Below are 20,941 nucleotides of genomic sequence, written 5' to 3'. Positions count from 1 at the left end.
GCGAGGTTACAAGCTGCGTTCTTGCAATCATACGTATATTACGTTTTGTGGATATTTGGCCGTATTGAATTTTTCATACCTTCCTCCCCGTTAACTTTATATATTTTTTTGTGGCAAAACATTTTTGTTTTTGTAAACGCAAATAGCTGTGTGAAAATTAAAAATGAAATAATTAAAAAAAGTAGAAGGTCCCACCGAGATTTGAACTCGGATCGCTGGATTCAAAGTCCAGAGTGCTAACCATTACACCATGGGACCGATGAAGTACGGAATTTTCTGTATTTATATTATAAAGTAAAGTATCATATTTGTGATTGAATGCTGTAGTTTTGGAGTAATTTTAATCATCAGAACTGACACGCAAGTAGTTTCATATTATATCTTGCATTTCATAGTACTATACGAATGCCATTAGTACAACTGGGATTTGCCAAAATTAAAAGTTTAGATTTAAGATTTTGCTATTACGATACGCTTGCAGAAATAGTGCTTCATCATATGGTTCAGAAGGTTCACAACCAAGAATTTTTCCTAAACACATTGCACTGATAGATTTTGGTAGGGGTCGTGGAGAATGGAAGTATGAAATTACATTGATGTGCGGGATGTGCTTAATGACGTATAGATTACGTTTAATTAACATGATACGCTGTAGGACGATACATACGTAGTTACTGTCATTTCTGTAAACGTTTATATGTGTTACGAGAAAACACTGGTTCCGCTTACTTTGGCAATGAAGTACAAAGACATCGTGAAAAGATTCCACGCATCCAGTCTGTCAAGATGTGTGTAGAGCAATGTAACCCTTTCCCCGGTTTGAAATGTGAATATACGAATAGAAATAAGTTTTGACGTTCTCAGGCGATGAATAGCAAGATTGTGGTCTTATGGGTTGTGACAGCGTATAGTTTTATGGTAGGATACCAGTGTTGTAGAGGAAAATAGCATCTCCATCTTCAGCCTCTTCCAGAAGCTCTACACCTCAACCCTGATGTTAGGGGCAGTATATTTCTCCGAAACTTCGGTATTAGGCCACAGAATTATGTGATGTAAACCCAAATGACCACATTCTTAATGAATGCAGAAAATGTGGTAGTAAGTGCACAGCACAATTTGGTTATCATTTCTGGGCATAAGTAAAGTTAAACTTAGAAGTTGAATTTTTCCACATTAATTCCTATTGTTAATATGCCTACTTGACTTCTCCAGTGTTACAAAATTGTTTTCTTTCTCAGCTTACAACATTTGGCTTGTTCTGTTTTGAATTAAATCTGAAAAAATACTTATATTGAATTCGAGTTCATCACAGTGGTGAACCTGAAGAGTACAGTCTTGGGGGTTAGAACAACCTAGGTTATTATACTGTTCAGTTTTTTGTAGAACTCCTTGTATGGACAAACTAAATTTCTTCATTTATTTAATGAAATGAAGATAGTTTGTATTTGTTACATGGATTTAATTGTGTCTGTTTTTAATCTTTCATTTGTGATAATGTGTTGAATCTCAGAGATGCGTTCAGGTTTTCTTAGGTTGGTTTACTCCTTAATTCATGGTGGTTGCTGTATTTACCACCTGCTATAACATGAAAAACTGCATTTTTGACACAGACTATATTTATGGTTCTGCATGATTCGCAGAATAAACAGATTATCTCCATAAACAGCATTAACCTATTTCCATAAACAGCATTAACCAACTGATCTTTGTAATGGGGACACTGTTTTCTGTAAGGTATGAACTATATTTTTTAATATTGTTTAAATGAATTCCCTGCCAATGGTGTCTCCACCTTATTGTAGTGGTGGGGTTTGAGTGCTCCTAAGACCCTGAGAGCCATGGTGGCAGTAGCATAGTTACTGATAGGGTCACCCATGCCAGACAGGTCAAGGGGTAGGAGCCAGAAGAAGAAGGATAGCCTGGTTCTCCAGGTTGGGGGTTGGGCATGAGGCTAACAACCTCACACCATAAAAACTAAATTGTTCAGAAACCAAATAATCAGCCTCAGATGAGAAAACAATTCTGTTACTGTGGTTCCATCTGCAATTGAAGAACAAAGCAAGAAATATGAACACTGGTCATTAATGGTGAAACATATACTCTGAATTTAAGTAAAGTACCATTTTATAATGTGTAAATTTTAATATGGAAATTGAATTGTAAAAGCAATGCTGAGAATATCTTATTTCAGTTGCTGGATTCAGTTATTAACCATTAATGTTATGCCATTGGGGACAGAACTATAAAACTGATGACAGTGAACAGGATTGTACAGCAGATAACTCATCACTTTCTCGTTGTAACCAGTTAAGTGCCAGGCCAGAGATGAAGCCCCCAAACTTAAAAGACCAGAGATGTGATAGTGGGCCACCTTGTCAGCACTGTCAAAATATCTAACGGGGCAGTTATAGTATGGAGCAATTGCAGATTGGAGATTAGCAGATTAAACCTGTTGCACTGCCACTCTGTCTACGATGAATCTCGTATGGAAATAACCAGTCTTGAACCTGGGCCCTCACAGTGAGAAACTAGTTGCTTAATTGCCTGAGCTGTATCACAGTGAAATTACACACAAACATCTATGCCCCGAGTTTAGGGTAGACTGGAACTAAGACCATGTACATCTTAAACTGTGCAGCCTTTATGACTGAACCATTCCATGTTTTTTATATTTTTTATTTCTCTTATCTTAAATTTGGGTTTTGCCATAGCCCAAATAATTAGATGCTGGTTTCTCACCACAGAAATCCAGTTTCAGTCCCACATGAGTTGATTTGTGTTGGATAATTGGCACTTCAGAACATTTTTCTCCAAATTTCTTCAGCTTTCCCTTGCTATTCATCATTTCACAGTACCTTCATATTTGTTTGTCTCCAGTTAAACAGCCCTAACCAGGCAGCACATTATCACATCCTCACTCTTTTAAGTTTGGGGCTTCATCTCTGACCCAGCACTTAGCTTCCTACAGAAGGAGGAAGTTAAGCATCTTTTATCTTAACTTACATACATGAAATATCAAGTATATCTCATTATATTAGAACCATTTGTGTAGTTACTACTCTAAATACAAACCAACTTAGAACTTTGGGAAAGCAGTTTTCAGCATATGCCACTGAATCAACTTACGAGCAGAGAGTAGTTGTTAGTGTGACTGGCCATACACTAGACGATTGGGATTAAGTCCAAATTAATATCCTGATTGAATGTACCATAAGAAAGTGGGTATAAACACAATAAATCAAGATTATAGTTTTCTAGGATGTACTTTTGTAGTTTGGTAGATGCATACCAAAGTTTAGGAGGAACCTGTTGCCTCCTACTTCAATTCACTGAAGACGGTTACAACATATTCCTCTGAAATCAGAAGCTTCACATTCACCAGTGTGAGGTTCTCAGATCTTGTACATTAGAGCATGTAAAGAAATTCACTCTGAAGGATTAAAACAAAAGCTTTGAGAAATAAGTTGTGTGCTTTATAGGGTCTACTGAATGAGAACATACGTTTGTGTATGTGTAATGAACCCATTCCATGTATTTACTTATACTGTTATTTCAGATATTAACTGATGACCAGGAAGTTCACATCGTTTAATTACTATCCAACGTAACTTCGTTCATCGTGAATTATGTCAGTCTTACCCGATGGACTGTCCAGTTTTACTGCCCCACTTTATGGGGTGCATGTGTCTTTGAATGAAGCTTTCATGGAAAGGAAAATAAATCATATATGGCAGGTTCTGGAGGTGAGTATCAGATTGTTATCATCTATTAATTTGAAGATTAATGTTTCATGGGATGTGTTGCCATGTAGTCTGTAGGAACTGTCTACGTTTACCTTAAAAAGGGTCCACTTACTGTGGTTCCATATCTGTCCTAAGATGAATCTAGTCCCTAAAAATGGTTGATCTTTTCTCAGATTTCCTGTTCACTTTTCCCAATGGCCTAGACCAGGCTCTATCTCCCCTATGTCACCCATGGTTCCCAGTTATCACCCTCCTTTTAGCCTGTCTATTTATCATCTTATCCTTTTCCATTGTATATGATTCACCCATACATTTTTATGTGATCTGCCTTCAGTCATCATCATCGTGCATGCCTATTAAATGCTTTATGTAAGTTGTATGGAAGACTTGGAAGTCCTCATGGTAACTAAAAATTTATGAAACCTTCTCCATCAACCAGCCATTTCATTTTGGAACAAAAGTTGAACACAGCAGTAACCTGAGAGGATTTCATCAAGCTTTATGGAACTTCAGAGAGTTGGGATAGCTCAGTCAGTATACCAGTGGGCTACAGGGTGGATGGCCAGGGTTCGAATCCTGGCAGGGGTAAGAATTTACTCCTCTCCACAGAATCCAGTCCAGCTCTGGGTCCTACCCAGCCCCCTATCAAATGGGTACCAGGGACTCTTTCTGCAGGGCTAAATAAACCGGTGCACAAAGCTGACCATTTACCTCCATCTAGTTTCATGGTCAAAAATGGTGGAGCTATACCTCCACTCCTCCATGTGTTGGCATAGTACTTAATTAATTAAGCACAGGGCAATGTTTTTTTCATGGAACATCATGTGGCCAATATATTACCACAGTCAATAAGTTCGTGGAATGGCCGCACAGCATCGTACAGGAATTTACTGCCAGTATGTTTCAGCAATGTTTTCGACAGCTATATCAACGTTCGCAGACTTGCATAGCGGCCAACGGCAACTATTTTGAGGGCCGATGTGGATCTGCGTAAGTGTATATGAATACCTTGTAATATGATGCGATAAAACCACATTCCATGAACTTAATGACTCTACCATGTATATAAATCTCTCTTACTGCATTAGTGTGTTCAACACTTTGGTAACTACATTTTTTTTTTAATCCAGGAAACAAACAATAATCTCAGTGCTTGTGACCAGTTGCTTGAACATTATTCAAGCAAAGTGCATTTCAGTGAACGTCCTGATTTGCATGATGTATCAACCCAGACATCATTACCATCAGAAATGTCTAGCTCAACACAAACTTGTGTCCCGTCATCAGTAGATATGGTAGCTCAGACATTTTCACCCTATTTGAACTCATCAGTACATATGGCAATGCAGATGTCTTTTGACCAGAGTGAAGATACAGACACAGGAATGCAAACTTGTATCCTCAAAGACAGTGCCATACAGACAGATTTTGAACAAGAAATTCAAAATGTGGGCCTGCAGACACAGAGTTGTGGATGTTCACCATTGAGTATAGAGTTTGAAAAAAATAGTGACAAATGCTGGTCCCAGCACAGAGGATGGAGGTTATGTGATAAACATTATAAAGCTTTCAAATCATGTGGCAATTGTTTTGAGTTCAATGAATTGGAAGATAATAAGACTACACAGATGACTGAATGGATAGATACAAAGGTTTGTACTACTTATTGAAAATTTCTGAGTGGGATTAAGTACAGTACCTGCTAGTAGAAGCTGCATAATTCTTCACTCCTTTTCTATCTGTCCAAATTTTAGCCAATTTTTCTTTTACAAGAGAAACATGCTTAAGGGATCATGAGCTTACAAAATGAAGTTTTTGACGCAGTTAATATACCTTAAAGTTTTATTTATTTCACTTCATCCTAATAACATTAATTATAAGATACGTCTAAAGGTTTCCGATGAAGGTGTTTATAAAATGATACATGTATTTGATTTGTTTCATTCTGGTCCGTCACAATGACAATTACAAATTATAAATCACTCCGTCCAATGTGACCTGTAAGTTTTTTACTACGTAAAAACTTAACACCCTTACATGTTTCGGTCTCTGTGGACCATCTTCAGAGGGCAAACATCACTACAAATAGGAAACCACTATCACATAATTTGTTTACACGCAACGTATGTACACTTATATGTTACAACACACAGTACACAGAATAGAACGTTTCACAAACACAGCAGTTTCCTGGGAATGTAAGTTTTAAAAACGTATAAGATTCCTTGATGCTAATTAAGTTTTATTTAAAAGTTTTTTAGATTGTCAATGATTAAAATTCGTAAACCATGCAGGCTCGTGTTCGTCCTCCCATCGTCTCTCTCATATGGGGCAGATATTGTTTTTACGTAGTAAAAAATTTACAGGTCACATTGGACGGAGTGATTTATAATTTGATACATGTACTTTAAATTTTTGATTATCTTGGCTAGGTTAAATGAACGCAATATTTCTGAAACTGGGTTTACTTTTGTCATCAGGTGTTGGGTCCATTAAATTAATATTTTTTAAAGTGGGAGGCGTTAAGATTTTTCTTGTGTCCTCTGAGAAATGATCAGATAACAAGAGTTGCCAAATCAATGTAATCTCAGAAAACCACATTGAATTGAAAGTCATGTAAATGATAGAAAAAGTACTTTGTATATAGTATTAATGTTCATTAGTAATTTCCTTTCAAAATCAGTAAATAAAATTTTAAATCCTTTGTACAGATTTGGTGGCCTCAAACATTTTTATTTACATTAATGTAGGCCCAGAATAAATGAGTTTGGATACCACAGCATAAGGTGATGCCAATCTCTGTCTCCAGGTTCCAAAACATTTCATTTTTTTTAACCAACATGAGATAGTGGAAAATATCCATCATCAATGGAAATTTAATAGAAGGTTTTTTGTTTTTGTTTTTTTTTTTTTCTTTTTTCTTTTTTAAGAATTCAATAATGCACATTTCATTCATTTTGCAGATGTTTCAAGGGCACCAGAAGATTGTGAATTGCTTCTCAAGCCTGGAACATCACTGCCAAGACATGGGTGCGAGACTCAGTGTGAGTTATGTTTGCTTCTGTATTCCTGGAAACTTTACTGCATGCCATAGAATTTAATGACTTTGTCCAGTAATTCACACTCTCCAACATCACAGTGGATTGTAGATATAGAAGAACCAAATGGAGCATTCAGCCCATTTCTATCTATAATATAAAACTGTCATGATGCTGTGTGAGATTGTAGTAACACATGTGTCATTGGAGGAATACACTCACTGGTTGCAGATAGTTCTAATTCTGCTGGTAGGTGGAACTGCAGACCATTTTCTCTCTGTTTTCAGCCAGTGTTAATTTAATAGAAAATGCTTATTTAGAAGAACTTCTTGAAATGTATATTTTATATTTTTTCAGTGTTGGACTGTTAATTAGATTGTAAGTACATGAAACACAACCCCTTTTCATTACATAAAATTATATGTTCTGCTGACATAATTATCTGTCCCCCTATCATTAAATCTTTCATTTGTGTAGTCTGTAGCTTATGCGGCTTGGGTGAGAACCAATGAGAGGAACTCAACACAACAGGGGGGGGGGATGTGAGGTGGGTCGGTTCCAGTCAGGCCACCTGGCACAGAACTGAACCAACGGGGGTTGTCAAGTGACCTTAGAAATCAGACAAAGGTTGAGCCAGCTCTTCTTTTTTGTCCTCATATTTGTCCTCTACATCACTGTCATACACTGTATATTTTCTCCTACCTTGCTTATGTACCACATGGTTAGCACTTTTGAAACCACTCATTTTCCTTGGATAAACAAAGCATGATAACACTGCTCTGCACTAAATTGCCCAGGACAGAAACATGAGCAACAGCTGAGGGCTTTGATTGAAGGTTACCGCCAAACCCCTAGTTCAGTGCTTCTCAGCTACCGGGCCCTCGTCTTATAAAAAATAATTTACCAGGCCACGGTCTCACAACGGTTGAGAACCTCTGCCCTGGTGTGATTGATACATATTTGCTTGTGAAGGTCAAGCTTCATAAGAAATGGATTAGATTATAATTAAATTTTATCATAAAAAGAAAATAAAAGGTTCTAGCTAGTAAGAACTATCTGCATATAAATCATACTCAATTCCTGTTATGCTCAGAATCTAGTTCACCAATTCTAGAATATGGGGAAAGTATAAACTGTTTTCTGCTGTTGCAGAAGTCTGGGGGAGAGGAGTGACAACTGAACAGACAGATCAATAGCAAAAAATGAGGGAAAGAGATAAAGGTATAAAAGAGACAAAAATGGAGGTGATGGAATTGTTTTAATGTAAAGGAAGGGGTAGAGGAATGAGGGTATGACAGGCAAGATAGGAAAGCAAATGGGAGAAAGCAGTGGAGAAGATAATTATACAAAGGGACAAAGGAAAGGAAGAAAAAGTTGTTTTGTCCATCATCTGTGGTGGGTTATACACTACTAACAATAATTATAATGCAGTATTTGGTGTAATATGTTGACCACTCATTTTCATCACGTTGAGGTTAAGGATCCATGGAACTTATATGTTAATGCCCATCTGTATCCCTTCATGACAGTTCATAGTCAGGGGTGTACATCTTTACCTGTATGATGTCTGAGTTTCAATTCTGAGTTGAGACTTGATGACACTTCCTTCTGGACTATATCTTCACAATGGTAGGAGGAAATAGATGCTGATGTTTTGAAAATAATATGACTAGTTTCAGTGTTTTAAAATTTTTTAATCTATTATAAGTTCATCGTTATAAATACATTGATAATTACAAAGTAGATACTAAAATAGTTTCCCTCTCTTCTTTTCATAATTTTGCAAAGAATCAAAGTCAAGCTATCAAGTCATTTTGATTCACCTTAGTTTTTGTACTAATTATGTTCTATTGCATTGATAGAGCAATATACAAAGCCAAGATATTTTCATAGTATGAATGTTAAATTGATGATTTATGATGATACAAATAATTGTCCACAGGACACTCAAACCATTAATTACCCCTGCTTATTTCCTGAATTACCACAGCTTTAGACAATCCAGTTCAGTCAGTATAACAGCTCTCTGCAACTGTAATTCTCACAGTGGTCCCACATTGGTAGCAAGGTGCTCTGTCTGACCTCACTGCAGAATAATAAGAACTAAAATTTTCATTGTTGAACTATAATCACAGTATTTTAGTTGAGGATTTGAACTAATTTCCAATTAAGATTTTAACTTCAAGAAGAATTCTCATGTATTGTCAGTTTTTTTAAATATTATGGTACAAGATAACAGTTACAGAGAGCTATGAGGCCTTAAAAATCATATTTGATGTTCTTTCTTTTCATGGAGTAATTCACTTTACTCTCATTACCAGTAAGGCAGTGGGGCTGCATATTTGGCGTAGGCAACAGGAGCTGTATATGCCACCTTTGCTATTGGCGCTGTGTATGCAAGTTTGGCTATGGGAGCAGCGTAGGCAACCTTGGCAATTGGCAGAGAAGGGAGAGAGAGGGGTGCATGATAAGAAGCAATTGGTGCAGAGTATGCAAGTGGCGCAGCATAAGACAGAGGGAGGCTAGAGGCAGCATTTAGGCCATAGTCATAGCCATATCCAAGACCCAGTACCCCACGCTTCTGCTTGGTGGACGCAGTCTCCTCGGATGCAAGCACTGCAGTCACAGCCAGGATAGTGACAGTCACCTGAAAGACAGCCCTGTTTCAGATCTTCCATAAGCAACTTTCTGTTAGCAAGTTTGTCTTCTGCATTTGCATGTAACGTGATGAAAATGATTATTTATCATATTCGGTGACACCATATGAACTGCAGAGATTGTTTAGCATATGGTTGAGGCACTATGCTACAAGCCGGAAGGTTGCAGTTTCAATTTCCACTGAGGTCATTGAGTTTTTCAATTGACTTTATCCTTCCAGCCACACTGTGACCCTGGGGTTGACTCAGCCTCTAGCGAAATGAGTAACAGGAATATTTCTGGGGGTAAAGGGTAACCAGCATGTAAGGCTGATGACCTCACCACCATCTGTGATTCAATTGTCTATAAAATATGAGAACCTCAACATCTTACATCCCTATGGGTCTCTAGGGCCTGTTTCAAGGATAGCTTTACTTACTTTAGGGAACAGTAACAGTAAATATTACTAATATTTTGAACATTGTCTGTTATCTTTGAGTTGGAGGTAAGTGGTCAGCTTCACACCTCATCCTCTTTACTGCCTGGGAAAGAGCCCCTGGTACCCATTGGATAGGAGGCTGGGTGGGCCCCAGAGCCAGTTTGGATAATTTGGAGAAGAGAAGAAAGATTTTTGACCCTACTGGGACTCAAACTCCGACTTTCCTAAAACAGTTTTAATTAAAATCACCGTTGATAGTTACAGTGGGGAGTCAGAAAGTTAATTTATTGTGGGTATTTTGAAGGGATTTATTGATCATTGCCGGAAACACTATGTCAGTAGATGCACCATTTAGTGTTTGTTGTGGGTATGAGTCCTCCCTCTTGATTGGTATTAAACTGAGTGGAAGGGACACAGACTTATGCTGGCAGAGAGGAGAAAGATGTGTTCCATGATGTTATAGGTGTTTCAGTTTTTGTGAAAACTATGTCAAAAATTATTATCCTGCATTTTTCTTAGCATGGGTTGCAGTAAAATCCTGTGAACTGTATGAATCTACAAGTGAACTATACCAACCGAGTGACCGCCACTTGTCAGCAAAGTTAGTGCCTGCTTTAGCGGATATAGGGTGTCGCGTGGTCAGCGCAACGAATCCTCACAGCTGTTAATTTCTGTTTTCTAGATTAGAGAATGTATAGATAGGGAAGGAAATGTAAATTAAATGTTTTATGAGATTGTAACCTGGATTGTATATGGCTGGAGGACTAGGATAACATCTTGCTTATGGAGATAACACACATGTGCTGATACTGGTGAATGTTGCAGACTGGTGTGATATATGGTGATGTTAGTAAAAATTGGGACCGAATGTTGAAGGACAAATATTATAATTAAGAAGGGGTTAATTTATTGTAAAGATATTATTATCTGGAAATTATTAACTGTAATAATAGTTCTTATTTAAAGATTCTGAAATGCATTTTAGAGAAGATGATAATGAGAGAGATAAGGAAGCAAAATAGGCAGTTTTCTTGTTAGAATGAATGTGGTGTGTATTGTAAGGAAAATATGTTGAAAGAAGTGTTACAGTAACATAGAACTGAGAAAGACAGGGAGCCCATCATGCAAGAAAGCTAGTGTTATGTGGAAGGTCCGTGTTGTACTAAACCCACATAACTTAATGAACAAAATGAAACTAGTTACTATAGGATTCTGATGATGGTGTATAACACACAGAGATATTGGGTTTTCTCACCTTATCCATCGTCCTAGTTTTAAGATAACTAAGAAAAACACAACGTTTCAGGTCCAGTGATTGAGGCTAGTTCTTGCTAAGGGACCCAACAGAATGGGTGTTTTCCCTCACCTGAGGACGGAAACAGATCCAGTTTCCAAAACGTTGTGTTTTTCTTAGTTATCTTAAAACCAGGACGATGGATAAAGTCCAAAAACCCAATATCTCCAAAATGAAACTAAATAAGCAGATTGCATAACACTGGGACGCAGGGCGGATGATCAGTGCTGACTTGAGAAGAAATTAAGTAATGGTAATGGTTTGGCATTAGTGGGAAGTGATGGAGGTAACAGACGCATTAGTCAGAGTAACCAGAGCCACCGCCTTCTAAATATATTAGAATATTGTGGATCAAACGTTCTCAGTCAGAGTATGAACACCGCCTTCTGGACACAACCTCAGAAACTGAGGATTAGTAGAGTTCCACAGGGGTCAATTTTTGGGCCTTTGCTTTTTGTAATTTATATAAACAACCTCCCTCCTACAGTAAGGACCTCGTCAATACCTATAATATTTGCAGATGACACTAGTGTTATAATTTCTGGTAAAAATTTAGATGATTTCTGCATGTTATCAAGCAAGGTTCTTTCATAAATGAGTAAATGGTTTTCTGCAAACAAGCTATCCCTGAGCCTAGAAAAAACAAATGCAATAAAATTTATAACAAAAAACTCACCACAATATCCATTAAACATAGGATATAATGATAAAAATATAGAAGAGGGAGTAAAATCAAAATTCCTTGGCTTGCAAATCGTTTAAACTGGAAAAACCATATCGATCAGTTGATTCCAAAGTTAAGTAGAGCCTGTTATGCAGTTAGATTCATGTTACATGTTAATGTTACAGTGACACTCTCAAATCAATCTATTTTGCTTATTTTAACTCTTTAATGAAGTATGGAATAATTTTCTGGGGTAATTCATCTGACAGTAAAAAGGTATTTACATTGCAAAAGAAAATTGTTAGAATCCTGATGGGTGTCAAATCCCGTAATTCCTGTAGAGATCTATTTAAGAGAATACAGATCTTAACTCACAATAAACAGCACTAACTGGTTGGGCTCTGTAGCACAGACATAATGTGTTTCCTGTGAGGTGCAAACTGTAGTTCTTCTACATAATAGATACTATATAGTATTTGAACTTAACCACTATGTATGTCCCTACGATAATATCTAGGATGTCCTATGGCAACTGTTTCCATCAGAAGTAACCAGAAGAAAAGGGATATATATTGACTGTTAGAATAATTCTGTGTCTGTAATTTTCAGTACTTTTTGAGGTTCTAGATGGCACTAGGGAAATATACAGGATTCAGGATTTATTTTCCTTAAATAAAGAATATGTAAACATCATACAACTGCTAAGGCAATGAGTTTAGAACCTAGGATACATATGAAAATTTTTCTGCCAATTTCTGAACTTTGACTATGTTGCTGATGTGACAGAGACAGAAGACTCACCAGAACCTTCATGATGAGACTTGCGTGAGACTTGGAGCTGTGCTGTTGTCTTGCTGATGCTGCAGACACAGATGTACTCTCTTTTATACTTACATTGAATCCCCCACCCTGCAATGTCAATTCCTGTGAATTCTCAAATCACATTTCCCTCCTATCAAGAGGTTTCCACATGCCTTACCTTGCTCCCATTATCTTAGTGCTAGAGTGGCACATGTCTGCAACACTTTCCAATGTTGTGTCTGGATGTTACTATGGCAGTGTAGCTTTGTCTGACCATGTACATGTAGTGCATAGTCTTGGGTCGGTTTCATGTTTCTCTTTTACAGTAAGATTATTGAAGGCAAGCTGGTGTACAGATTTTTTGTGAAAATAATATAAAATTATTACATAATGGGGAGTTCATGTCATGTACAGTCTCAATGTTAAACTTAGATTGGGTCCTCTTCTTCTCCTCCTCCTCCCCCTCATTCCCATTTTCTCCTCTTATTTTCATCTCTTCCTGCATCTCCTTTTTCTTTCTCTCCCCCTCCCTTTGTTCCTCCTTGTTCTGCTACTCTCTTTTTCTTCCTCCTATTCAACCCCTTCTTCCTAACCTCTTCTTCCATGACTCCTCATCCTCTACCTCCTTCCTCATCTTGTTCTTCACCTTCTTCTTCATCATCATTACCTTCTCCTTTTTAATCCATCTCTTCTCACTTTTCCTCTTTTTTTACCTTCTGATTCTTCTTTCAGCATCATTTCCATTTTACATAGGTTGATGGGCAAAAAGTTTCCAATTTCTGCTTTCTTCCCTCAATTTTTCCTTTTCAGTTTCTAACCAGTTTGTACTACTTGATGTTGTCTAGTGCCTGGCTGAACCATCTTGTTCTGTGGGTTGTACCATAAGCTTCTCCTTCAAATTTTAATTCTAATGCCCTTCTCATTATCGTTATGTATCCATTATTTTGCATGTAAAAATCAGTGTAATTGTGGTAACAAATTTTAGATTTCGATTCCTTCTCCAAAAGTTTAATTTCTAATGCTTCCCCCCCCCCTCACCCAGTAGCCCTCAAAATTTTCATATCCTTTGCTTGAATTTTGGTTTTGAGTCTATTTGTAGGGATCCATAATTTAGCGTTTAGAGTGTTTGTTTTGAAATCATTTGGGCTCTTTCTGTTCCAGAACATCCCATTTGTAATCTAACAGTACCTGCATTGTCATCCGATTACTGGAGTGTTCTGTGTCCACTGTGGGCAGAAAATAAGATACTGCACTTTTCTGATTCTCCATACTGTGTTGCACGGATTATGAGGAGCCCTATCTCCTGGGATAAAATATTGTGTAGTCCGTTGGAAGTCAACCGACGTTTCGGAGTAACATGTCGCCTCCATTTTCAAGGTTGAAGAGTTGGCCAAGAAAGAAACCGGCCTAGCTCTGCTTGCCACCTGCTTTCACGCTGTTTTTTGCTTGGTTTATCCTTTGAACCCGAAGTTAGAGGCGACATATTCCTCTGAAACGTCGGGTGGCTTTTAACGGACTTCACGGCGTTTTATTCCGGAGGACAGAACTCTTTTTATATCGACATACTTTCATAAGATTACCTTACTTGCAAGTTTGAGATTTCGTAATGTGTTTCGTTCCAAGTCACATTTAAACTGCAGGTGGTACCCAAACGTCAAACCAAGTTTCCTTGGAATTGATTTTGATGGATTTAGTACCCACCAGTTTAATGTGATGAAGTATTTACTAATTATGCAGCCATATCCCATTATTTTGTCATGATAATTCATCATCATCATCAGTAATCTGTCAGACGACAGGTCCACAGTCTCTTCCAAAACAGTTTCTCCACTTGATGCGATCTAGAGCTTTCTCCTTCAAATGACAGTATCCTCTTCTGTCCCCAAGGTCATCCAGCATCATCTTACGTCTTCTTCCTCGTCTTCTTGTCACTTCTATCCACCCCTCTATCTTTCCTTCAATAACTTCTTTTAGAAGGCAGTTTCTGCGTAAAACATGACCAATCCAATTAGCCTTCCGTTTTCTTATTTCGTGTAGGATATTCCTCTGCTCACTGACTCTAATTAACACTTCTTCATTTCTCACATAATCGGTCCAACTGATCTTCTCCACCCTTCTCCAACACCACATTTCAAAACTTTCCAGATGTTTCTGATCTACTGCCCTAAGTGTCCATGTTTCAGCCCCATACAGAGCTATGCTCCAAATGTAGCATTTCACTAGTTTCTTCCTCAAATTTAAGTCCAATTTGCTGGTAAAAAGATTCTTCTTCTTGCTAAATGCAGCTTTTGCCATGGCAATCCTGGATTTAATTTCACTAGTACACCTTCCATCATCTGTTAACAAGCTACCCAAATATTTAAAACATTTCACATTCTCCAGTTGTTTTTGGTCTATCTTTATTGTGACTGGGGTTGGTTGTCTCGAAATTAGGAAGACGAATATAGAAGTTTGTTTCGGTTGCTTCCTGCAGTTTACATATATGTATGAAGAGCACTGTGTTCTGGGGTGTGATGCTGTAGCCCAGTAAAAGTTCACTGACGATTCGGAGGAACATAATGCCTCTATCTTCATGTTCGCAGAGTAATCCAAAAAAGTATCGGCAAGAAGCAGGTATCAGGCCAAGCCTGTGTTCTGTGCAACATACGCGTATTTTCCTTTGATAACAATGATTCATTTCTCAAAGATTGAGATTTGAGATTGCCACAGCTGTGAACGTTATTATTACAGTGTTTCGAGATGTGACGCCACGTGATTTGGTATCTGTCACTCAAATTACACGGCGTCGCATTTCAGAATACAGCAATTTTAATTTCCCTTGAGAATTGTTTACGTGGTCTCGTTTATAAGCGCTGGTAATGAGGAAGGAAAATTAACACGGAAGTGATCAAGTTACCTTGTCCTGGTATTAGGGGTCCTCCCAGATTGTTACGCGCAGTTCAGAACACGTGTTACTATATGTGCTATCGCAAAATGCCTTGTATCGGTCTTGTCCTGAGCTGCAACGTCTGGCCACTTTCCCCAGTAGCACTGAGCGGTTCTACTAACGCACATGACCCAGTGGCGGCTCTTATTGCTGGCACATGTTGCATTTTGGATGTTTGAGGGAAATATTCTGAGCCTGTACGTGTCTCGATTCGTCTCCTTATTAAACCAGCCCATCCTGGCAAAGTACTTTTCTCTAAGTTGTTTGTCTAACGCCGCTGTCAGTATTGAACCTATAGGGCTTCGATGAAAGACGTAACTCGGTCCGTAAAATGAACGGCCGGGGTTCGATTCTCAACAGAGGAAAGGGACTTTTCTGTATTCCACGACGTCAAAACCGGCTTTGGGCCCCACCCAGCCTCCTGTCCAATGGGCACTGCGGTCTCTTTCCCCGGGAATAAAGCGGCCGGGCCGTCAAGCTGATATATCCTATCTAGTGCCGAGGTAAAGAACGATGTAGCTTTACCTCCACTTCCCCTTGTGGCCTCATGGTCTGGTGTTCAAGTAATTAAACACAGAGACAACTTAAAAAGGTATGATTAATGAATGAGAATGGGTAGGGGAAACCGAAGTACTCGGCGAGAACCCACACTAATGCCACTTTGTCAACCCCAAAAGTCTCATATGACCTGACCTGAGATCGAAACAGGGCCGCTGCAGTGGGAAGCCGGCGACAAACCTCCTGATCACGGTTTATCCTGATTAGGATTTAACCTGGGGTACGCGGTAGCGTAGTTGGGCTATGCTACAAGCCGGAAGGTCGCGGGTTCAAGTCCCGATGAGGTCATTGGATTTTTTTCAGTTGACCTATTCCTTCCAGCCACACTAGGCCCTGGGGTTTAATCAGCCTCTAACAGAAATGAGTACCAGGAATTAATTAAATAATTTTCCTGGGGAGTAAAGCGCGGTCGGCGCGTAAGGCTGACAACCTTACCGCCATCTTTGAGCCGATTGTCCAGATAATGTGGGACCCTCAACGTCTCAAAACCCTATGGGCCTTCATGGACTGGTACAGGGATAGCTTTACTTTACTTTTAGGATTTAACGTATCATAATGGAGCGGTTAATTCGGAGGTAACTCATATTTCTGTTGCAGAGATGCTCTCATCCGATCTTGTGCAGCCTACCGTTGTGATAAGTCCTAGTGCGTTTCTGGAAGCTTTCGCAACAAAAATAAAAAAAAAATCGTGTGTTAGCATATCCACGACTGTCCGTCTGCATGTAAGAACTTGAAAATGACTGAACAGTTTTTCCATAAATTTTTATAGTGGGTAGCTTTACAAAAAAATTGGCGGCGAAATCAAATTTTTACTAAAATAGGATAAAAATTACGAATATTTTGTGTGAAGTCCTGCATACTCTTCTACACTCATATCGCTCGGAACTCGCTAAACATTTATCTGGACAAAAAGCTTTTTAAGCGAAAGTTGCACAGTAAAATATAGCAAGCATTTTATGTCCAGTGCACCATTTCGCAACGTCTTGTTGTTTTAGAGATATACAAAAGTTATTTTTACTCCAAAGTGCAATAACGGAGCGAATGCTTCAGTATTTCCCCCGTGTTCATGTTTCTTAACCAGTTTTGGGGTTACCAGGTGTTTTCATGGCGAAGTTAATTGCGAATGAATCACGCGGTCTTCTGAGTTGCAGCGCAGTGTAGTTCGGAGACGGCACTACGTTTCGGAATAGCATAACGCCTCCATCTTCAGGATCAAAGAGAAAACCGAGAAAGAAACAACCCTGACATAAGGCCAGTTCTAGCCCGGTAGGAACTGTGAGGGAGCCAATGGCAGAGTGATTTTACTTTCTTTCTAAGAGAAGTTTGTATATTTCAGGCTATGACGCCTTATACGGTCTGATAGAAGTTCTTCGACGTTTTGGAGACTGTTACTGACTCCATCTTCAGGGTATAAGAGCAAGACAAATAAGGAAACAGCACGAAGCAAACAATTATATATAACCAAATTGAGTAACCAGTAAGATTGAAGCAAGCAAATGTAAGATTTGACGTTATCAGAGCGGTGGTTGTGAATGGTTCTGTCTCCTGGGATATAACGCCATGTGATGCGTCAAAAATCAAGCGACCTTTCTCCATCTTCGGGGTCGAGACGAGCTGAAAGCATGTGGCAAAGTTACACGGCGTAATAACCGAGAAGGTAGGACTCTTCGAAGCAAGCAGACCCCGTCGGTATCGGCTTACTTGGCTCACTCTTCGACCTTGAAGATGGGAACAATATTTTCTCCTGAAACTTCGAGTTGCCTTCGAACTACACGGGGTTTCAACCCAGTAATTTCCGCGAGAACCTCAGATCCAATATCAGTTGCGAATGTTTTGAGGATGCTGGAATGATTAGTCGATATGTTGACACTCTGGAGGGTGAAGTGGCTCTCCGCCACTGCAGATAAATAAAAAATTCTCCGGTTATTGCAATCTAGAGCAGATGTGTACTAGAGCCACATCCGGACAGGAGTACCAGTTGCCGTACATGGACATGGCTCTTGGTCCGATTTCTGTTTCTTGTGATCCAGTGAGAATTCAGTATTACACAACTTTGCAGTTTACAGTAAACATATCGATTGTAGTGAGGTCTGTGTTACGTCATTGCATGCATTACCAGACTTTGAAATCTTGTTCGGATTGCAGTTATTTAGTTTTAATTAAAGCACCAATGTCGGGAGAGAGACTGGCTTTTTTTTTTTTTTCAGAACTAGATAGACATTTCAGATAGGTAGAAATTCTGCGCGGAATGATTAACGCAGAAGTTGGATTTGAGGATCTTAACAGCTGTGAATGAATGGAATAGGATTTAGAAGTGGGGGGGAGGGGGTTAATGCCGTGTAGTTCTGTAGATGTCTGCCGACTTTCTCGGAAAGAGCGCCTGTATATTCAGGCCCGAAGAGTAAGTTAAGCAAGAAACAGGCGCAAATACTTATTGTGGTACGCGAATTCGTATGTAACAGGCCGTGAAGACGCATGGGGTTGTGAGACGTCGAGGCTCCCACATTTTCTAGATAATCGGCTCACAGATGGCTGCGAGGTTTTCAGCCTTACGCGCCGGCCGCCTTTTATCCCTAGGAAGATTCCTGGTACTCATTTCTGTTAGAGGCTGAGTCGACCCCAGGACCATAGTTCGGCTGGAAGGATTAGATCAGTTGAAAAATCCAGTGGCCTTATCGAGAATCGAACCCGCAACCTTCCATATCTATTGTAATTTATTTATTGACGATGTCAGCAACTCACACTGTATGTCCAGCGATAGGTTGATAGTCAATAATGAGATAAATATCAGGTCGTCTTGGTTCTGTTTTGGTATTTGCTTGAAGTGGTACTACTAGGAAATTAACGAAAAACCTCGTTCAGAAAATGTAGAGTGTGAAGTTCTCACAGCGATTGTTATGATGAGTGTTATCATCTGGGATATAACGCCGTATAGTCCGTTGAAATTCAGCTGACGTTTCGGAGGATCATATCGCCTCTATCTTCAGCAACAAACCAGCACAACTCTGCTTGCTACCTGCTTCACGCTAGTTTCATGCTTGACTTATTTTTCGACCCTGATGATGTAGGCGATGTGTTCCTCCGGAAAGTCGGCTGACTTTCAACGGAATACACGGCGTTATATCCCGGAAGATATAACTCCTTAGTCAAGGTAGTCTCTGTCTATGCCAAGATTCAAAGCAAGCACATCGAGTCAGAAACATTGCCGCTTGAGAGCTCTCTCTTAATCTTCACGTATCGTTGTTCGGAATGATAGGTAATGGGACCCAGAGCTGTGATATGGGAGAGGCCCCTGCGAATTATATTTAATTAAATTAATTAATAATAAATATTAATTTTTTTCAAAAAGTATTGTCGCCTGAGATATGATACCATGCAGTCTGGCAAAAGTTTACAGATGTTTCGGAGGCATATAGAGCCTCTATCCTCAGGGTCAAAGATAACCCAAGCGGCAAGCTGCTTACTATTATTTTTTATTGCTAGTGGGGTGGGACTAAGTCCCTTGTACTGCGGCCACTTCTGGCGTATTGTATCAGCCCCAGATGATAGGTGAGCGTGATTGTGGAGCAATTGGTGGAATGAAGATTGGCAGGGGAAACCGAATTACTCGGAGAAAACCTGCCCCAGCGCCACTTTGTCCACCACAAATCCCACTTGACCACACCTGGGATCGAACCCGGGCCGCCGCGATAGGAAGCCAGCGACTAACCGCTTGAGCTATGGCGCGACAAGCTGCTTACTAAGGGCATACTTGTAACACTGCTACAGTTTTATGACAGGACAGATTGCTGCTAGCTCACAAGACCACCATACGCCAATCTTGCCTTCTTCTTGATTTACGTACGGTTGGCGACCTGTGGCTACAAATACTCGTACGTGCAATACAAGTCGGTACCATTTCTGTCGTTTAAACAGCCGAAAGCCGAGACCTTGCTTGCCTGTGTGGCCCGAATTGTAGTATTGTTAACATACATTGTGGAATTGTTGTTGGTTACGTCCGGCAGAGGTCAGGGCTACCAGTTTCCGTTGCTCTGACACACATTCCATTGTTTCTGATGCAAATGGCGGGTCCATATTTTGGTTTTATTGTTGCTCCATAGACACTTGCGTCACACCGTAAATAACCGAGGTTTTTACGAATTTTATTGGTACATGGTAAAATTCAAACAAGATTCAAAAGTTCGTGACGATGGTGTATTAACACGCTTACTGACTTTTTTAACATCATCCACGGGCCTCTGTTTAAAACAGTTCTTTGGAATTACTGGGGTTTTGGACTTCACCCATCGTCCGGTATTCTAGAAACTAGAGGACACGACGTTTCGGAAACTGGATCTCTTTCCGTTCTCAGGTTAGGATGAAGACACCTACTCAGTTGGGTCCGTTAGAAAGAGCTAACCTCAATCACTGGACTGGTTAGCTCTTTCTAAGGGACCCAACTGAGTAAGTGTCTTCACCCCACACCTGAGGACGGAAACAGATCCAGTTTGCGAAACGATGTGTTATCTGTTTTCTAGAATACCGGACGATGGACAAAGTCCAAAAACCCAGCAATTCTGAGTGATATACAGAATCGTCAGAAACATTTAGAACCAACGTTTGATTTCCCTATAACGCAATGAAATTTTTAATTGAAATCTTTGTCAAGACTCAGTATTGTTTTAGGTTAGATCACGAAACCGTACGCAATACCCGACATCAGATCTTGATCCACGCACCTTCACACCAACTGAGCGGAAAACAGTATTACGTGTAGGTGCGTGTTACGAGACCATTAGGTAGTGTAATAGGACCTCTGTTGCAATTAGAACGATTCACTGCCAGAGGGATTGTATGTAGAC

At 39.4% G+C, this 20,941-nt stretch overlaps 2 protein-coding genes and 1 non-coding gene across 14 annotated transcripts in view; 1 reads left to right on the top strand and 2 right to left on the bottom strand.

The window, feature by feature from the left end:
* The window catches only part of LOC111874211, an 83,249-nt gene that overhangs the window by 2,399 nt on the left and 59,909 nt on the right, over nt 1–20,941 (top strand). For 3 of the 12 annotated variants that reach the window (XM_023869525.2, XM_023869517.2, XM_023869519.1), the window contains exons 2-4: nt 3,557–3,743; nt 4,874–5,395; nt 6,707–6,787. In XM_023869525.2, the coding sequence (XP_023725293.1) occupies nt 3,627–3,743; nt 4,874–5,395; nt 6,707–6,787 (720 nt within the window). In that variant the 5' untranslated portion in view covers nt 3,557–3,626. The other 9 variants (XM_023869518.2, XM_023869522.2, XM_023869514.2 and 6 more) reach the window with 9 other exon arrangements.
* Nucleotides 187–258, bottom strand: Trnaq-uug. Its single transcript has one exon. It is a non-coding gene; the product is annotated as a tRNA-Gln (tRNA).
* On the bottom strand, nt 6,781–12,966 carry LOC111874213 (pupal cuticle protein C1B-like). The gene is made up of 2 exons (XM_023869527.2): nt 12,617–12,966; nt 6,781–9,428 (listed from the first exon to the last, which is right to left on the bottom strand). Exons 1-2 carry the CDS (start codon nt 12,626–12,628, stop codon nt 9,096–9,098), a joined length of 345 nt encoding a protein of 114 aa, XP_023725295.1. The 5' UTR covers nt 12,629–12,966; the 3' UTR covers nt 6,781–9,095.

Source organism: Cryptotermes secundus, unplaced genomic scaffold (assembly GCF_002891405.2).
Source record: "Cryptotermes secundus unplaced genomic scaffold, Csec_1.0 scaffold26, whole genome shotgun sequence".
NCBI lineage: Eukaryota > Metazoa > Arthropoda > Insecta > Blattodea > Kalotermitidae > Cryptotermes > Cryptotermes secundus.
This window is presented reverse-complemented; position numbering and strand designations above follow the sequence as displayed.